The sequence below is a fragment of the Lycorma delicatula genome, chromosome 7 (genome assembly GCF_047948215.1).
Source record: "Lycorma delicatula isolate Av1 chromosome 7, ASM4794821v1, whole genome shotgun sequence".
In the NCBI taxonomy this organism is placed as follows: Eukaryota; Metazoa; Arthropoda; class Insecta; order Hemiptera; family Fulgoridae; genus Lycorma; species Lycorma delicatula.
The window spans coordinates 94,519,074-94,535,381 of record NC_134461.1 but is presented as its reverse complement, the minus strand read 5'-3'; the positions used below and the strand labels follow the sequence as shown (position 1 = coordinate 94,535,381).

At 29.4% G+C, this 16,308-nt stretch overlaps 1 protein-coding gene across 4 annotated transcripts in view; it reads left to right on the top strand.

Annotated features, from left to right (window-relative positions):
• Nucleotides 1-16,308, top strand: part of kst (spectrin beta chain, non-erythrocytic 5 kst) — a 307,475-nt gene that overhangs the window by 272,786 nt on the left and 18,381 nt on the right. For 3 of the 4 annotated variants that reach the window (XM_075371630.1, XM_075371631.1, XM_075371629.1), the window contains exons 51-58: nt 806-985; nt 1,269-1,642; nt 3,481-3,649; nt 3,894-4,013; nt 6,467-6,649; nt 8,364-8,486; nt 10,852-10,952; nt 14,119-14,358. In XM_075371630.1, the coding sequence (XP_075227745.1) occupies nt 806-985; nt 1,269-1,642; nt 3,481-3,649; nt 3,894-4,013; nt 6,467-6,649; nt 8,364-8,486; nt 10,852-10,952; nt 14,119-14,358 (1,490 nt within the window). The remainder of the gene's footprint in view (nt 1-805; nt 986-1,268; nt 1,643-3,480; nt 3,650-3,893; nt 4,014-6,466; nt 6,650-8,363; nt 8,487-10,851; nt 10,953-14,118; nt 14,359-16,308) is intronic. The other variant, XM_075371632.1, reaches the window with a different exon arrangement.

The following is a 16,308-nucleotide window of genomic DNA, read 5'->3' as shown; positions in this document are numbered from 1 at the left end:
GTGGAAACAGCCTAATACATTTAGCCATGATGCTTACTTTACATTCCCAAAGAAAATAATTTTGCCTATCCAATTCTAAATATCTAAAGAGTGCCAGAATAAACTCGCAAATAAAATTGATGATTTTGCTATCTTTGGAGACTGATGAGTGACTGAACATTATAATCTTCCTAATCCTTCTTATTGTAATCTGAAAGGACTTTGTGTAAACTTTCCAATTTTATGCTCTATTAAAGAGCCTTCTATTTCTGTGTTGCTATCCTCAATATCCTCGCTGTAACATTTTCAGGAATTAACAGTCATTAGCCTATTAAAATTTGTTTAGTAAATTAATGTACAATCAGTGATACATGTTGAATGTTTGTTGATTCTTTACTTTATTGTCATTTTTATCCTTTTAACATTAATTGGCAGTTAAATGTTTGAATGAGAAATGAACTATTCTCATAAATCTTAGTCTAAATACTTTGTTGTATTTAAGTGAGGTTCATTCTTGGCTTCGAGGAATAATGTCATATATATATATATATTTAAATTCTGTTAAATAATGCACCTAGCACAGAATATTGAGATAAGACATAAGGTAAGATATGTTTCATCTCAATATTCTGTACTAGGTGGTTTATTTAATAGATTTTAAATATAATTTAATAGTACAGAGGGATAATATGAATCTTAAAAAGATTAATTTCAGTAAAATAAATAAAAGAACATACACACATATACAGTTCAAAAATAAAGATTAAAAATATAAAGTTAAATAAAGTTTTAAAATAAAGATTATTTTATAATTTAATGTTAACAGGCCTTTGAAAGCTTTCTTAGCGGTTTGAGTGGCAGCGAGAGTCGTGTTGCTTCATGTCTTGAAACTGGTCGTTCTCTTGTCGCTGAGGGTAACCCTGATGCTGCACGTATCCAGGGTAAACTTGAAGAGACTCAGCAACTTTGGGATGATCTAAAGGAACTGGCACATGCCCGTCAGGAGGTATGTTGGAAATTATTACCTCTTTATCAATCTGCAAACACAGTAATATGTTTTATTTTACATCTCAGAAGTGTTATGCATCTTGCAATTTTGAGTGCAGGATTATTAGATTAGGTACTGCCAAATCTCATATTTCTTTTGTAATCTAGTATTATTTAGTGCATTATTATTGTTATTTAAGCATTACTATTACATCTTGAAGTAGTTTGCTATTACAGGATTGTGATCTTTTGGGTTACGCATAGATGGTTCAGTAACATATTATTTATTTTGTTACTTGTAGGCTTTGGCAGGTGCTAAGCAGGTCCACGTGTTCGATCGTACTGCAGATGAGACCATCACTTGGATTCAAGAGAAAGATGCCACTTTATCATCAGAAAGTTATGGACAAGATTTAGAGACTATACAGGCACTAGTTAGAAAACATCAAGGTTTTGAAACTGATCTTGCTGCCGTCAAAGAACAAGTTGAATCTGTTGTTGAAGAAGCTGGTAGGTTGGCTGGCTTGTTTCCTGATGCTAGGGAACACATCGAAGTTAAACATGAAGAATGTCTTGATGCTTGGACTCAGCTACTTGAAAAAGCTGAACAACGGAAAGACAAACTCCAACAAGCAGAACAACTACAGACATATTTTGATCAATACAGAGATTTGATGTATGTATAAATTCCTATTTACACTGACTAAAAAATTATTTTTTCATTTTTAAAAACAAAAAAGAAAATTAATTTAATGAAAGCAGTCATGAAATGGTTGATTTCGTGTTAATGTACTTTGGTTTTTCAGTTTTGTTCTGAAATCATGAAAGAGTTTTTATATATTGCAGCCAAAATCCAAAGTTCATTTTTTCCAATTGGAGAGATCCTGAAAAATTGATATCAAACCTTAGTGAGGGATTCAGCCGGCAGTTCAAATGCTGGTTGCATCTCATTGGCCAAAACCTATCAATATGTTTGAATTTTGTGAGGCAGTTATTAATTAGTTCTTATCAGTTTTTAATTATGTAATCAATATTCTGATTAGCCTATTTTTAGTTTCCCAAATATTGTATTACATTGGTTACAGACAAAGAACTTGGTGTCTAATCGTAAGTTCTGAAAACCAAAGATGTCTATAATTTGCAATACCCATCTTTTGAGAGTTTCTGTTTGTATTTCTTACTTTGAGCTAAAATGGGCTGTGTGTGGCCTGTATAAAATATTAATAATTATAATAGATGAGTGGAAATAATACAGTAATAGGTTACAGAACAATTATTACATAACTTAAGTACCGAATTTTGTATAAGCTGTTACATCCCACATCCTCTTTAGTAAATAAATGTAATAGATTGCTTAGGTGCTATGCAATTCTGAAAGATAAATGCAGAGTTCATTTTCAAAATTTCAAATAGTTTGTTTATTCTGATAGATTTTTAAAAAATATTTAGTTGTTTGCTTAATTATCTGCAAAGTCACAATCTGCTGCTTCTCACATTCTGTGCATTTATTTTCTTTTAAAACACACCTTTCAAAAATCTATATGTTCTTTGTTTTTTTTAATTTTGAATTTCCCAGAAATATTTTATTTCCGTTCTTTAACATTTTCTTGCATGTTTTATTGGAAATTTCTTTTCAGATGTACTATCTATTTCATTTGTATTTCTTCATAGGTTTGTAAGTGATTTTTTATATTTTGAGCATTTAACGTTATTTTAAAAAAACTGTTATATTTTTGTAAAAAGATTAATGCTTTTCTCTCTCTTTTACTTCCTTGTATGAAATAAAGAAGTATTATGATCGCGAAAAATTTAGGTTTTCAGATTTCAATGGAAATATCTATTTTGACCATCCCTGAATCCATTTTGACTAGTTTCATCACTGACTAGTGAGTGACATCTGTACATACGTACATATGTATCGTGCACAACTAAAAAAACGATTAGTCGTAGGTTGTTGAAATTTTGGATTTAGGATTATTGTAATATCTAGTTGTGCACCTCCTCTTTTGATTGCAATCGACTGGACCAAAAGTGTCCAAAAAAGCCCAGAATAAAAAAAAATAGGATTTTGGACTTTTTCTTAACTGCAGTAATAAGTCCTCATTGAGAGCTTTTCAACGATATATCTAAGTGGTACTTATTTTCATTGATTCCAGAGTTATAGCCAAATAAAATTTTAATTAATAAAATATTTGGATTTTACAAGGAGAAGGCACATTGGTTCAAATCTGACTTTATATCCTTTTTTTAATTTAAATATATTGATCTATTAATAATTATTAACCTCTGATTGTAAAAAAATCTTTAAAATGAATAATAATTCAATAATAACAATAAATTAAAGAAGAAAAAATATCAGAAGTTATTTATGAAATAATTTTTTTTTTTGTTCTTTTCATTTAAAAAATATGTGTATAAGTAATTTAATAGGCATACAAGAAAGTCATGTGGTATCCACATCAGAGTTTTTCTTTATGAAATAATCATCTCTTTGTTTTTTGTTTTTATTTTTAGGGCTTGGATCAATGAAATGATAGCTAAAGTGACATCAGCTGAATTGGCACATGATGTTTCTGGTGCTGAGTTATTAATATCTCGGCATCTTGAACATAGAGCTGAAATTAACAGTAGATCTGATGCTTTTACGGATTTTTATGCTACTGGAAATACCCTTATTAAACAGGTATTATTCCTTATTCATATTTCATGCTGTTTTTTTTATTTATAAAAAAGCCTCTTTTTCTCTATAATTATAAACAATTTATTTATATCACTGATCATTAGCTTTTGTTTAACTTTATGAATTTTTTTTAAATTCACCTATGTGTAGAGAATGCCTTGCTCCTTAATTTTTTATTGATCTATATATTGCTATCTACACATTGATTTGATGTATATAATCATAACATTATAATTTTATGTTTCAGGGACATTTCTTGGCCAATGAGATACAAGATAAAATCCGCGTACTGGAACAAAGAAATGCATTGTTGCATGAAACATGGGAAAGAAGAAAAACAATATATGAACAAAATTTGGACACACAGGTGCACTCATCTTTTTAATTTTATTCATACATTAGAATTGAGTGATTCAAATATTACAATATGGCTTAGAACGGTGAATCAGATAATATGATAAAGTTTTCTTGTCTTATTGCATTGTTAATAAAGGTTTTTTGATTATAAATTATAAAATCTATTAAGTTAAATATCAATTTACTTTATTAATTGCTTTACATCATAGTGATTTAAAAAGACATTTACCATTGCATGTATAGTATAAAAAAAAACTTGCTTAAAGTATAATGAAGAACGTTATTGAAATATCAAAGAACCATCACCACCACAATCACTCAAGATCCATTTAAAAAAATTAAAATGTAAAATGTAGATGCTCATTTTAATTAGTAAAAAACCATCATAAATTTGAATTAATTTTTAATAAATACAGATATAAAGACAAAAATAAAAAAATAAATTAATAAAGAAAATTCCATAATATGAAACACTTTGAACATTTTTTACTAGTTTACTTTTTTATATAATAAAACAAAAAACAAAAAAATATATAAATATAACTTAGTTGTTATGGACAGTCCAAGAAAGCAATTAGGTTATACGCTTGTAAAATAATGATATTAGGTTTATAGATAGATTTATTGTAGAAAATAATTAGTATAACTTATAACACAGGACTGTATAAATTAATGTGTAATAATAATAATTTATCTAAGTAATGCAGATATTTAGTAAATTAAAACTTTTAACTTGCCCATGTTTTATGATTGCAAAAGATTGACTAAAAACAACAATCATTTATTCTTTCATATTCATTTCAACAACTATATTCACCAGTAGTTAAGTAAACTGCTATAACAACTATATTTATCTCTATCAAACAAGTCAACAGAACCTTTTTCCAAGTAAATAAATTAATCTAATTAATACTTTAGCTTACAAGAAAAGGGCCTTATTATGGTTCCATTGCCATTTTTTTAATAAATTATCAAACCAGTTAAAAAGATCTTCCTACCAATATGTTTAAAATAAAATTACAGATTTTAATTTATATTAACAATATTACTGTTGATGAAAAAACCTGAATTTATGCATCATCATTTAACACATGCACACACACACACACACACACACATATATATATATATATATATTAATTAGGTAAAATCAAATTTTAAATTGTCCATATTTTACTCTATACTAATTAATTCAAAAGCAAAATATTGGAAAAACTAATTGATCCCTTAAGGAAAGGTTTTTGGTACATTTTAGATATTTTAGTTCAGTTTATTATTAGACCATCTAATAATAAATAAACACTATTATTAACTTAGAAACTAACTTGAAAATAATTGAAATTACAAATGAAAGTATTTTCAAGTTAGTTAGAATAATAAAAAATTGAACATTTTGCAAAAAATACCATATTTATAAATATGAAGGGAAATTCAGCCTAATCAATCTGCAGACAGAATTTGATAATAATGCTGTTATTAAAGTTGCACAGGTAGCAGCAGCACTTTTGGCAGTGTTAATTAAACTTTATATTAAATTAGAACAGTGCTGTATTTAGTGGCTAGCCACTAATAATTGTTTGACTATACATATTTATATATGCATTAACTTAGTATTTTAATGTGTAATTTTTAAATTTTAATTTTTGTCAACTGATGAGGAATTCCTCGAAAGCACTATTGATATATTAGGGAAAATAATAAAAATGAAAAAAAAATAAGATAAGAGCTCTTATTTGGTTCTATACTGTGGTGAATTGCTAAATTTTGTTTTTGCTTTTGAATGTATATGTATATTCAAATAAATTCCATTAATACCTTCTGAATTTTCATTTATTTTAAATGAATATTAATTATTAATTTATTTTGTAGTTATTTTATTTATTTTGTTTGTCCTTGAATTTACTTCAATATTATTTCATACATTTATATTTTAAATTATTAAGAGGATTTAAACCATATCTGTATTTCATTTTTAATTAATTGTGGATTTGTGATATTGCTTTGCTCAAGGTTTTACAATGGTTTCCTGTCATCCATCCAGGAAAGTGCTGGGACATTTTTTTATCCATAGAGTAGTGTTTCTACCCATTGCTGACTACATAATCCACAAATAATGCATTATTATTATTTATCAATCAAAATAAGTTTATATATGTTCTAAATTTCATCATGAACTTATGGGTAGGCCACATAAAACTGTTCCATTGCTATAGACTCAACCACTCAGTGTTTAGTGTTAAAGTGCATAACTAAATTGAAATAAGTTTGGGAGTTAATATTTAATTTGTAAAAAAAAGTTAATCTCTGAAGGATTCCATATAGTAATTTCTTTTTACTAAAAGTATAACTGGGTTTGCTTGTCTTTTTCTTTATCACTTATATATTTAGTAGACTTTTTTTATATTCAAAAGAAATTGTATTACTGTGTTAAATAAGTATTTATAAATATTTATTTTTTTAAAGATGTTCAAAAGGGAAGCTGATCAGCTGGAGAATTGGCTCCAGTCTAGAGAGCCAACTTTACACGATGGAAAATTAGGAGATTCTATAGCTCAAGTTGAAGATCTAATAAGAAAACATGATGACTTTGAAAAAACTATTCAGGCACAGGAAGATAAATTTGTGGCATTGAAAAGAATTACATTGGTAAGTTAATTTTGTTAAATGTATTTATTTTACATAAAATAGCAATTTTCAGTTTAGCTCCTTTGTTAATAATTACACATTATTTTGTCAAAAATTGCTCAAAATTACATTCAGCAATTAAGATGATAAATGTCACTTATTTTAAAATTTGGTGTACTGGACTTGTGTAAATTTAAAATTAATCATGTCAATAAAAATTTTTTTGTAAGCTTTTATCATTAAAAATATTGTTAAAAAATTACTATTAAATATATTGTTAAAGGAAATTGTTAATAGTACCATTAGGAATGTGCTTATAAGACAGGAAACTGGTATCAGATTTATATCATATATACTCAGATGTATAATAGTCAGGTTCTGAATAACCTTTTAGCAAGGTAACAAGGTCACATCTTTTTAATAATGACGTGGTGGTGCTGTTAAGTCTTTATGTATATGACCTATCTGTTTATCTTTCATCTATCTGTTTGTATATAAATTACAGATCTTGGTTGTATCATTGAAAATATTTATAAATAAAAAATATTTTTTTTTTATAACTGGTTTGCTATAAATGTTGCATTACTGCATATAAATAATTATTTATTGTGTTAAATTATTGTTACAAAAATCAGTTTTCCTTTACATAATAAATAATATTGTTAAAAAAATTATTTGTTTCATGTTGACATATAATTTAATTAAATTAGTGAAATTGTTTAAATTATCTTCTATTCCATTGTACGCAGTGACTTATAACTCTCAATTTTTTTTTTCTTTTTAATTTAAGAGATCCAACCTGACCCAATATGCTTGTAAGCTACTAGGATTTTTATTATCTCTAGATAAAAACAGACAGTTCCACAAGAAAAATCACTCCCCATTAGTTCCTAAGAAATAAATCACTATCCCATCAACCATTTCTTTATTGATAATATGGCAGCATTATACTCAGATTTACATATTATATAATTTATGTCATACATTTCCATGAAGAAGAAATGAATATAAAGAAAATTAGGTGGTAAAGAAAGAGGACATCAAAACAATAATTTTCTTTGATTGAGTCTTGCGTGGGACTAAGCACATTGAATTATCAATTTTTTCTTTTTCAAAATATTGGTTGGAGAGAATTATTATTGGATGTAACATAATGCTTTACTATAAAAAAACCCATTAAAATCATTGAATACATTTTAAATGAATTACAAAGGTTAGTCCGAAAGAATTGCTGCATGAATGGCGACATATCATTCATGCACATGTATATACTTTCTGTGGAATGTCAAAGAGCAGTTTGAATCATCAAAAACTACTAAACTTTTACTTTTCTTAAATTGAAAATTTTCAAAAAAGCTATATTTTTATGGCTCCAACATTATACTTCATTATTATTATTGCTTACAAAAAGTTTAATTGTGCTTAAATGTTCTAAAATAAGACTAATTTCAGTTCACAGTAAAATTAGCATTTTTTTTTTTTAGAATCTTGGATCATTATACTTAAAAAAAAGAGTTAATTTGGTTTCGATATATGATTGTTGTTATTGATGAAGAAAAAAAAATGAATATAATTGTTATATATTTGAATATACTATAATTGAATATAGTTGGTTTCACTTGAGCTTTTATCCATAAATTAGTAATGCTCTAGTCTGTTACGTGTTTTACTGAAGTAAAATTGAAGTATTGTGAAATAACTGAACTATTTAAAAAATTGTTAAAATATGTTTCAGTTGGAACAAGCATTTCAAGCTCAACAAGAGGCTGAACACGCAGCACGTCAAGCTGAAAAAGAACGTGTTGAAAGAGAACGAATTGAAGCTCGCAAGAGAAGAGAAGTCCAAAGGATTGCTGATGTATGTTTTCATAATTAACATTAAATACTTATTTTTTTAAAGTTTTTTTTTGAGAAATTGAACTTTCGACAGTAGTTATTTGAACCATTGTATTAGATGAGACATAGGTCTTGTTCAGACTCAAATCAGCCCTTTTTTTAAACAGTCTCATTCGTTGAATCCTGAAGTACTATTGGAGCACACCAATATGAGCATTTAAATTCAATCTATTTTGTGATTGCTCTAATTTATTGCAAATAAATGAATGAACCAATTAAAAATTATTTACTTCTTATTGCTACATTATACAAAAGATGTTTGGGAAATAAATGTTAGTAAGCTTATAAGTGGATAATAACAGTCCGTTTTTAAACCAACCTTTAACTGCTTTGAAACATCATTTCCACTATCAATAAAACATTTATCACTGTCTAGAATCAATCCCCGAATACTTGCGTAAAATCATGCATCTGTGGAGTTATCCTTACACTTACCCCCAGCGAGTGAGCATAATTTACATTATTTTAAACTATTGCAATTTAAAACAGAATAGTTATTTAAATTTGTGGATGAAATCATATACCATCTGTTCTCATTTTTTTATTTTTATGTGTTGGATCACAAATCATTAACAAATGATAGTTGTCCTTTCCATGCCACAGCACAGATGTTTTTGTGATCTTTCTTTCATTAAACTGTTTTACCAATCTCCTCACCATTTCATCATTTATTGCATTTTCACTATAAACTTCACTAATTGGCAAAATATGTGTGCTGATTCACATTTCTTGCATTCAAAAATTTAATAAAATCTATTTTACTTTCACTTGTCCTTTGTTTGTTTAAACTTTAAAAAAATACAAATCAAATTGTTGTAAACAAAAAACTGCTTTGTTTGTAAAGGTATCTGTTGCTTATGTGAAGGAGCTCAACAAACAGATATAACTGAAGCCTCAGCTACATTTGTAAATAATGCTTACTCTTAATATACTTTATATACAAGGTGCTACCCAAAAGTTCAGGGAATTTTACCATAAAAATAAAATAGCTTACCATAACTTATAATTTCCACTGTCTCCTTCAAAATAATCCCCTTGGGCATTGATACAGTGATCCCAGCATTTTTCCCATGATTCCATGGATCCCTGGAAGTCTGCAGGTGTAAGTGTTTGAAGCACGTTCTGGATTTCTACCTGAATCTCCTCAATTGTGTTAAAACGACGGCCTTTCAATTGAAATTTTTTTTTTCGGAAAGAGAAAAAAGTCACACGTGGCAAGGTCAGGCGAATAGGGTGGGTGGAGAATTTTTTGGCTGAAGTTTTCAATTCACTTCAGACTGCTACACAATTTTGTTTCTGGTCACTGTTCAACAGTCTTGGTACAAATTTTGCAGCAATGCGTCTCATTTTTAAATTGTCCAACAAGATGCGTTGCACGGACCCATATGACATTTATACGATTGCACAAACATCATGGATTGTTTGTCTACGATCTGCAACGGTAGCCTCTCACACTTTCGCGATGTTTTCCGGTGTTACGCTTGTTGATGGTCTTCCTCAACGCTCATCGTCATCGACTGTCGTTCATTCATTTTGAATCGTTTGTACCACAAAAAAGTTTTACTTTTACTCATAGCATTGTCACCAAATGCTTCCACAAGCATACGATGGGTTTCTGCACCAGTTTTTTTAAGCATGAAGCAAAATTTGATGCAGGTTCTTTGCTCTTTAAAATCTGCCATTTAGAACTTCGCCGAAGCAGTAAAACACAACGTTACACAATCGCACGAAAGTCAACAATGCAGCCTCTCACTGTCACAGCTGTTGGAATACTGATTCACAAAGAGTACTGTTAGCTACATCTAGCGACAGCAGGTCGTACCAGCAATGGTTCATGCTCGAAATTCAAATTCCCCAAACCTTTGGGTAGCACCTCGTATATATATTTATGTGTGTGTGAGACAGTTCAATAGACATCAATGAATTTGTCATCTGAGAATAATTCTGTAGTGAAAAATTAAAAAAAAAAAAAACAAAATCATACTTTTTAATGTTAATATCTGTTCTTAATGTGTGAAGATGACTAGGGAGTGAAATCACTTCCCTTACCTTTTTTAACGATTTTTTAATTTTCTTTTGTGATAAATAGCATAAACTACTGACAAAGAATTGTGGTAAAGTTTTTGTAATGGATATTTCCAAGTTTTACAAGGAACACACTATAATTTGTTTAATAATTATTAAAATTATTTTGACAGTTCTCAGTTAATGTAGTTTCTTTCAGACAAAGTAAATTGTCAATCATATTTGGAAATAATTTTCAAAATAAAATTTTAAAAAGAGATTTATTTTAATTATATTTATATACGACACTGTTTCATTTTTAGGAGAGACGAAGGGAAGGTAGAAGAATTGATGAAGTTAATGGAAGTGCTGGATCACCAGCTGGTAGCATTGTTGAAACACAAACACCAGATAAAAATAACAGGTAGCTTTTAAAAAAAAAAAAATAATGTAGTATAATAATTGGTGTCAGAGCATGTTATCAGAATTAATTAATTTTTATTTTTATCAAGTGAATCCAGCATGGTTCTTAATCATAGTGTATATAGAACAGCATGTATGTTTTCTTTATAAATGAAGGTTATGTCATCTAAAACTACTGATTTATTTGTTATGTTAATGTTTGATATTTTGTAGCTAATAATTACTAATTTTATGAATATCAACATTTTACTGAATTTGGAAATTATAAAATAAAATTTTATGATGAATTTACCTGTCCCAATTTAAGTTACATATTTAATATAAGATAAATGATATCTCATCTAAACAGTCAATGGGAAGTTTGATTTTATGTGATGTGCTACTGTAAATATCTATAATCCTGGAGAGGGAGGAATTGCACACCACAAAAACATTGTTCTTGCTTTAATTTGTTCACTAGTTAATTGTGTGATAACATAGAACCTGATTCAATCCTGATAATAAAGTTAATAGTAATTTAATTGGATTTGAATGCCCATATTATTAGTTTGCTTTGGCTATCGTGGATTTTTTTCAGTTAATAACAATAATTCAAGACTCTTCAGCCTTGTAATCAGACAAGACTGACTGCTAAATTATAGTTGAGATTACATGTCTTTAGTCACTCCTGAATGCCAGTGCCATCCAGTTCATCATCCAACATTTTTTAACTTTTGTAATCAGTTTATTAAATGCAGCATTTTGGCGGTTGGCATAACTTCTATGATGCTTCTTCTTGATATATTCTGAAAGTTGTAGAACTAGCTATTTTTAAGTATTGTAAGGTATGAAAATTGCAATATTTCTTCTTTTTTTTTTTTAATTAGCGAATGCTCAAGATACCTATAATTCCAAGGGCAAAAGGCAATGGATTCTCTGGTCCATTTTTGTCTCTATAGAAATCATATTTAAAAAATGATTTGATTGTAAATTGAAGGTGGTTACGAAGGATAAGTCTAATGCAAGTGAATTTTTTCAGGCTTCTGAAAACAGAACACTATTTTAAATATGAGGCATATTCATAAATTAAGGCCTGTGACTTATATTTCAATATTAATGAGTCTGAACACAGTTTCATGCATGCAGGGCCATCTATTGCCTATTTACAAAGTTACTGCAGTTGTTTTTATTTAGTAGTCGTTTGCCTGCCGGTGAATGCAGATCGCAATGTCCGCAACAATCATTTCTCCTATCAGTTGTGAAGTGCGCGCTGTGATTCAATTTTATGTTCAAAAGGAACTTCAACTGCTGAAATTCATCAGGAGTTGTGCCTAGTGTATGTACCTACAGTATTGAGTGAAGGAAAGGTTAAACAATGGTGCCAAGACTTTAAAAATGGCTTGACAAAGAGTAGAGTGGCAGACCCAGTATTCAGACCAACAAAATCATTGAACAAGTGAACCGAAAACTGCGATGTGGTTGGCAATTGACGATTAGTGCTTGATGAATTTCTGTATACAATTATCACAGAAAAGCTTGAATATCACAAATTGTGAGCAAGGTGGGTATCGAAAATGCTCATCGACCAACATAAAGAGCAAAGAATGTGGAGTGGACAAGCGTTTTTGGATCGCTATCGACAAGATGGAGATGATTTGTGTTCCCACATTGTTGTGGGTGACGAAACATGGATATCCTTCACCAATGCAGAATCGAACAACAGTCAGTGCAGTGGCACCATTAAAGTTCTCCAAAATCGAAAAAGTTTAAGCAATTAATATACTCAAGTCGAAAAATGTTGGGTACTATTTTTTGGGACAAAAAGGGCATCATTTTGGTTGATTTTGTGGACATGGATCAATTACAGCTGACATATACCGCAAAATGCTCACCAAACTGAGACATGCAATTCAAAATCGACGACATGGGAAACTATCGTCCCGTAAGCCTCCTTCACAACAACATGCGTTCTCACACCGCTGCCTTAACCTAGAAGATTCAAGATTTTTGTTAGGAACTTTTAGACCACCCTCCATCTAGTCCTGCGCACCTAGCGACTACTTCCTCTTCTTGCATTTGAAAAATTGGCTTGAAAGCGACAAGGAGCTCAATACTGCCGTGTCAACTGGTTCAATTCTTCTATTCAGCGAACTTCTATACAAAGTTAAAGAACCTGGTGCAACTTTACGAAAAGTGTTTAGAACTGAATGGCGATTATATGGAAAAGTGAAGTATATATGTAGTAAACTAAAACTAAATAAAAACCTTTTCTCATAAGCTAATTTTTTTTAATGACCAAATGACCCTTACTTTATGAAAATGCCTCATAGTTATAATACCATAATGTTTACAATTTTATTAATTAAAAAATGAAAATATATAGTTTAAATTAATTTTTGTGTTTAACTTTTTTCTGAAGGAATAGTTTGTTTCAAATATCACAATATTCCAATTTTTGTAACAAAAAATAGTTGCTCCAAGAGCATGACCACACAGAATCAGTCCTTCACAACCTTGTTATAATTGGACTCTTAGTTGCAGTGACTTTTTTTTTTAAATAATGGTTTGATATAATTTTTCTTAATTTAGAGGCCTTGAAGCACACTGGTGACTGATTTTTTATGAACTTTTTATTTAACTCTGAAGATGGAGGTTGTTCTTAAAAAGAATAATTCAAATATTACAGTAATTAAATCTTTTTCATGTAAGTATGAGGGTTAAGACCTCTCATAAAAGTGATTCATTTCTTGGTTTGAAAAGGCCAAGCTTTGTCATTCAGCAAGAAATAAGCTTTTTAAGAAACCCTTCTTTTTTTTGTGAAAGAATGTTTGAGAATGGTAATGTATTTCCTGAAATTACCCTAGACCAAACTTTTCTTTTTATGTAAATTTTAGATCTGTTCAGCTAGATAATAAAATAAGCATAAAAAACTTTTATTGTGCAATTTTTATTTCAAGTAGATGTGTGAGTATAGTTAGGTTCATAAGTTTAATCATTCTCATTGAAAAGTTGATTGAAATTATAATTAGCAAAATAATTTGTAAAGTAATGTTTAGTTTTATTGTTGGTGATTTTATTGGTAGTGGTTTAATTATATGTATATTTAGTTTGCTGTTTATTATTAGTAATAATAATAAATTGCATGATTTTAATCATATTTGTAATTTTTTTAATGCACGGTTTTTAAGCATGTTATTGGATACACCACCTATTCAGCCTAAAATGTTATTGCATGGTTCTACTAGTATTCCTATTTCTTCAACTGCTGCTACTTCTATTGCATCTACACGTTTTGATTCTGATGATACAGAATCTGAAACTGCATCGGTTGATAACATTTCTGTTATTGGTGGTGATAGTCCTAACAGGTCAGGTCATTCGCTCGCTCGTTCAAGATCTGCTCTTGTACAGTTTGATAACAGTTTAAGGTAATACAAATACATGAGAAGTCTTTTAATTAAAGTGCATTCTGCTTTATATTTTTTTTTTTTTGCTTTTTATTTTCTGATACAGTTTAGCTTATGTTCTTAATATTTGATCTTTCATAAAATTAAAATCTTCATCTATGATTTTTTAATTGTTTTTATCTAACCACTTTCATTGTAGAATCTGATAACAGAATGAAGGTGTTAACTAAAGTATTAACTATATGGAGTGACTGATGAGTCAGTACCTAACTTCAATTCCATCCTAAGTAGTATGTATATAAATCTAATGTGTATTTGGCCTTGAAAGAAGCTTAAGGACATGTATTACCATTGCAAATAATCCCCCTTAAAATTCAAAATAAGCACCGGCATTGTAAATACACTTCTGTAAATGTTTTGCTACATTATCTACAGCTTTTATTAAGAAATAGTGGGTTACTGCGTTCAAATCATCACATATTCTTTCATCAAGAGTTCTTGGAGCAGTCTTGTAAACTTCATTAGCCCAACCCCACAAAAAAAAAGTCACAAGATGTTAAGTTAGGGTTTCTACCAGGCCACTCAGTTGGTTCATGATGGCCTATCAGTCTTCCTGGAAACTGAATGTCCAGCCATTTGCAAACAAGAGCAAAGTTTGCAGGTGCATCGCCCTACATAAATAAGAGCAGTGCAAAGTGTTATCCAATGAGTTAAAAGGCAACAAAGTTCATGAGCATATGCAAACAGTGTTCACTGTTAAAGATAGGACTTAGGTCAATGTCAATCCACACCATTCTACTTACTTTTGGACATGACTGCATTTTTTCAACCTGGATCAGCACCTCTCAATAGTGAAAATTATGCCTATTAAACCACTGACTTGGAAAATAGCCTTGTTGGTCATAGAATGTTATCAAACAGATCAGCATTATCTTCCTTCCACCCTAACATGATTTCTGAAAATTCCATATGGTGGTCTCAGTTCTCAGGAAAGAATTACTGGACATAATGAGACTTCCAGGGATGTAAATTAAAATCTTTATTTAAAACAATGTGAATGAAAATGAATATCAGTCAATGACTCTCTCTTGTGGCCAAAAATTTAAGAAGAAAATTGATAATGAAATTAATAATGACATACAAGTCATTGTTGAGGGTCACATAGTTCACTGTTCATATCTAAAGTGCTTTCCTATAAGAAATTTAGAGTTAATACCTTGGGTGAAAAAAAAATTGTCCCAGATTGTTTCCTCAATGAAGAAAAGACAAATGGAAGTTGCCTCAACATTTATCTTGTGTTACAAGGAGTAACATGCTGAATTTCATAACCATAATGTTACTAATTATGGAGCATGGATTTGGTGTACTTAGTTCAGGAACTCTTTCAAAATTAAAGGAAATTAAGTAAACTATGAGCATATAGGCTGATTGCAAATGTTTTTTGTGAAACAGAAAGACCTCTTAGTTGTTGATTTCATGCCAAGTTCAGCAAAAATAAATTCAGAGGCTTATTTTAAAATATTCATTACTTTATTCTGTAATACCAAAAATGATAGTACATTTTTTTTGTTTTACAATAATGCTCGCTTACACTTGGCTGTTGCAACTCAAGCCCTGCTTAAAAAGATTTGCTGGAAATTATTCAAGTCTGTATATATATAGTGTCCAGTCTCAGTCTGGTTTCCAGTAATTTTCATTTTATTCCAAAAAGAATTTTTAGGTAGGCAGATTTGTATAATGATGCAAAGTTAGTGACATGTAATAAATGATTTAATTTAAATGTCCATTACAGAGAAAAGCAAAAAATCTTTCTGTAAATATCAAATTTATTTATATTTTAATTATGATTTATTTTTAATTTATTGCAGCCAAAAATTCTTTACTTTTTAAATCATCCTTGGATTACTGTTTTTATGAAATTAGTAAAAAAAAAATCTATTAACCATAATTTAGTATATTGCTTTCTTTATG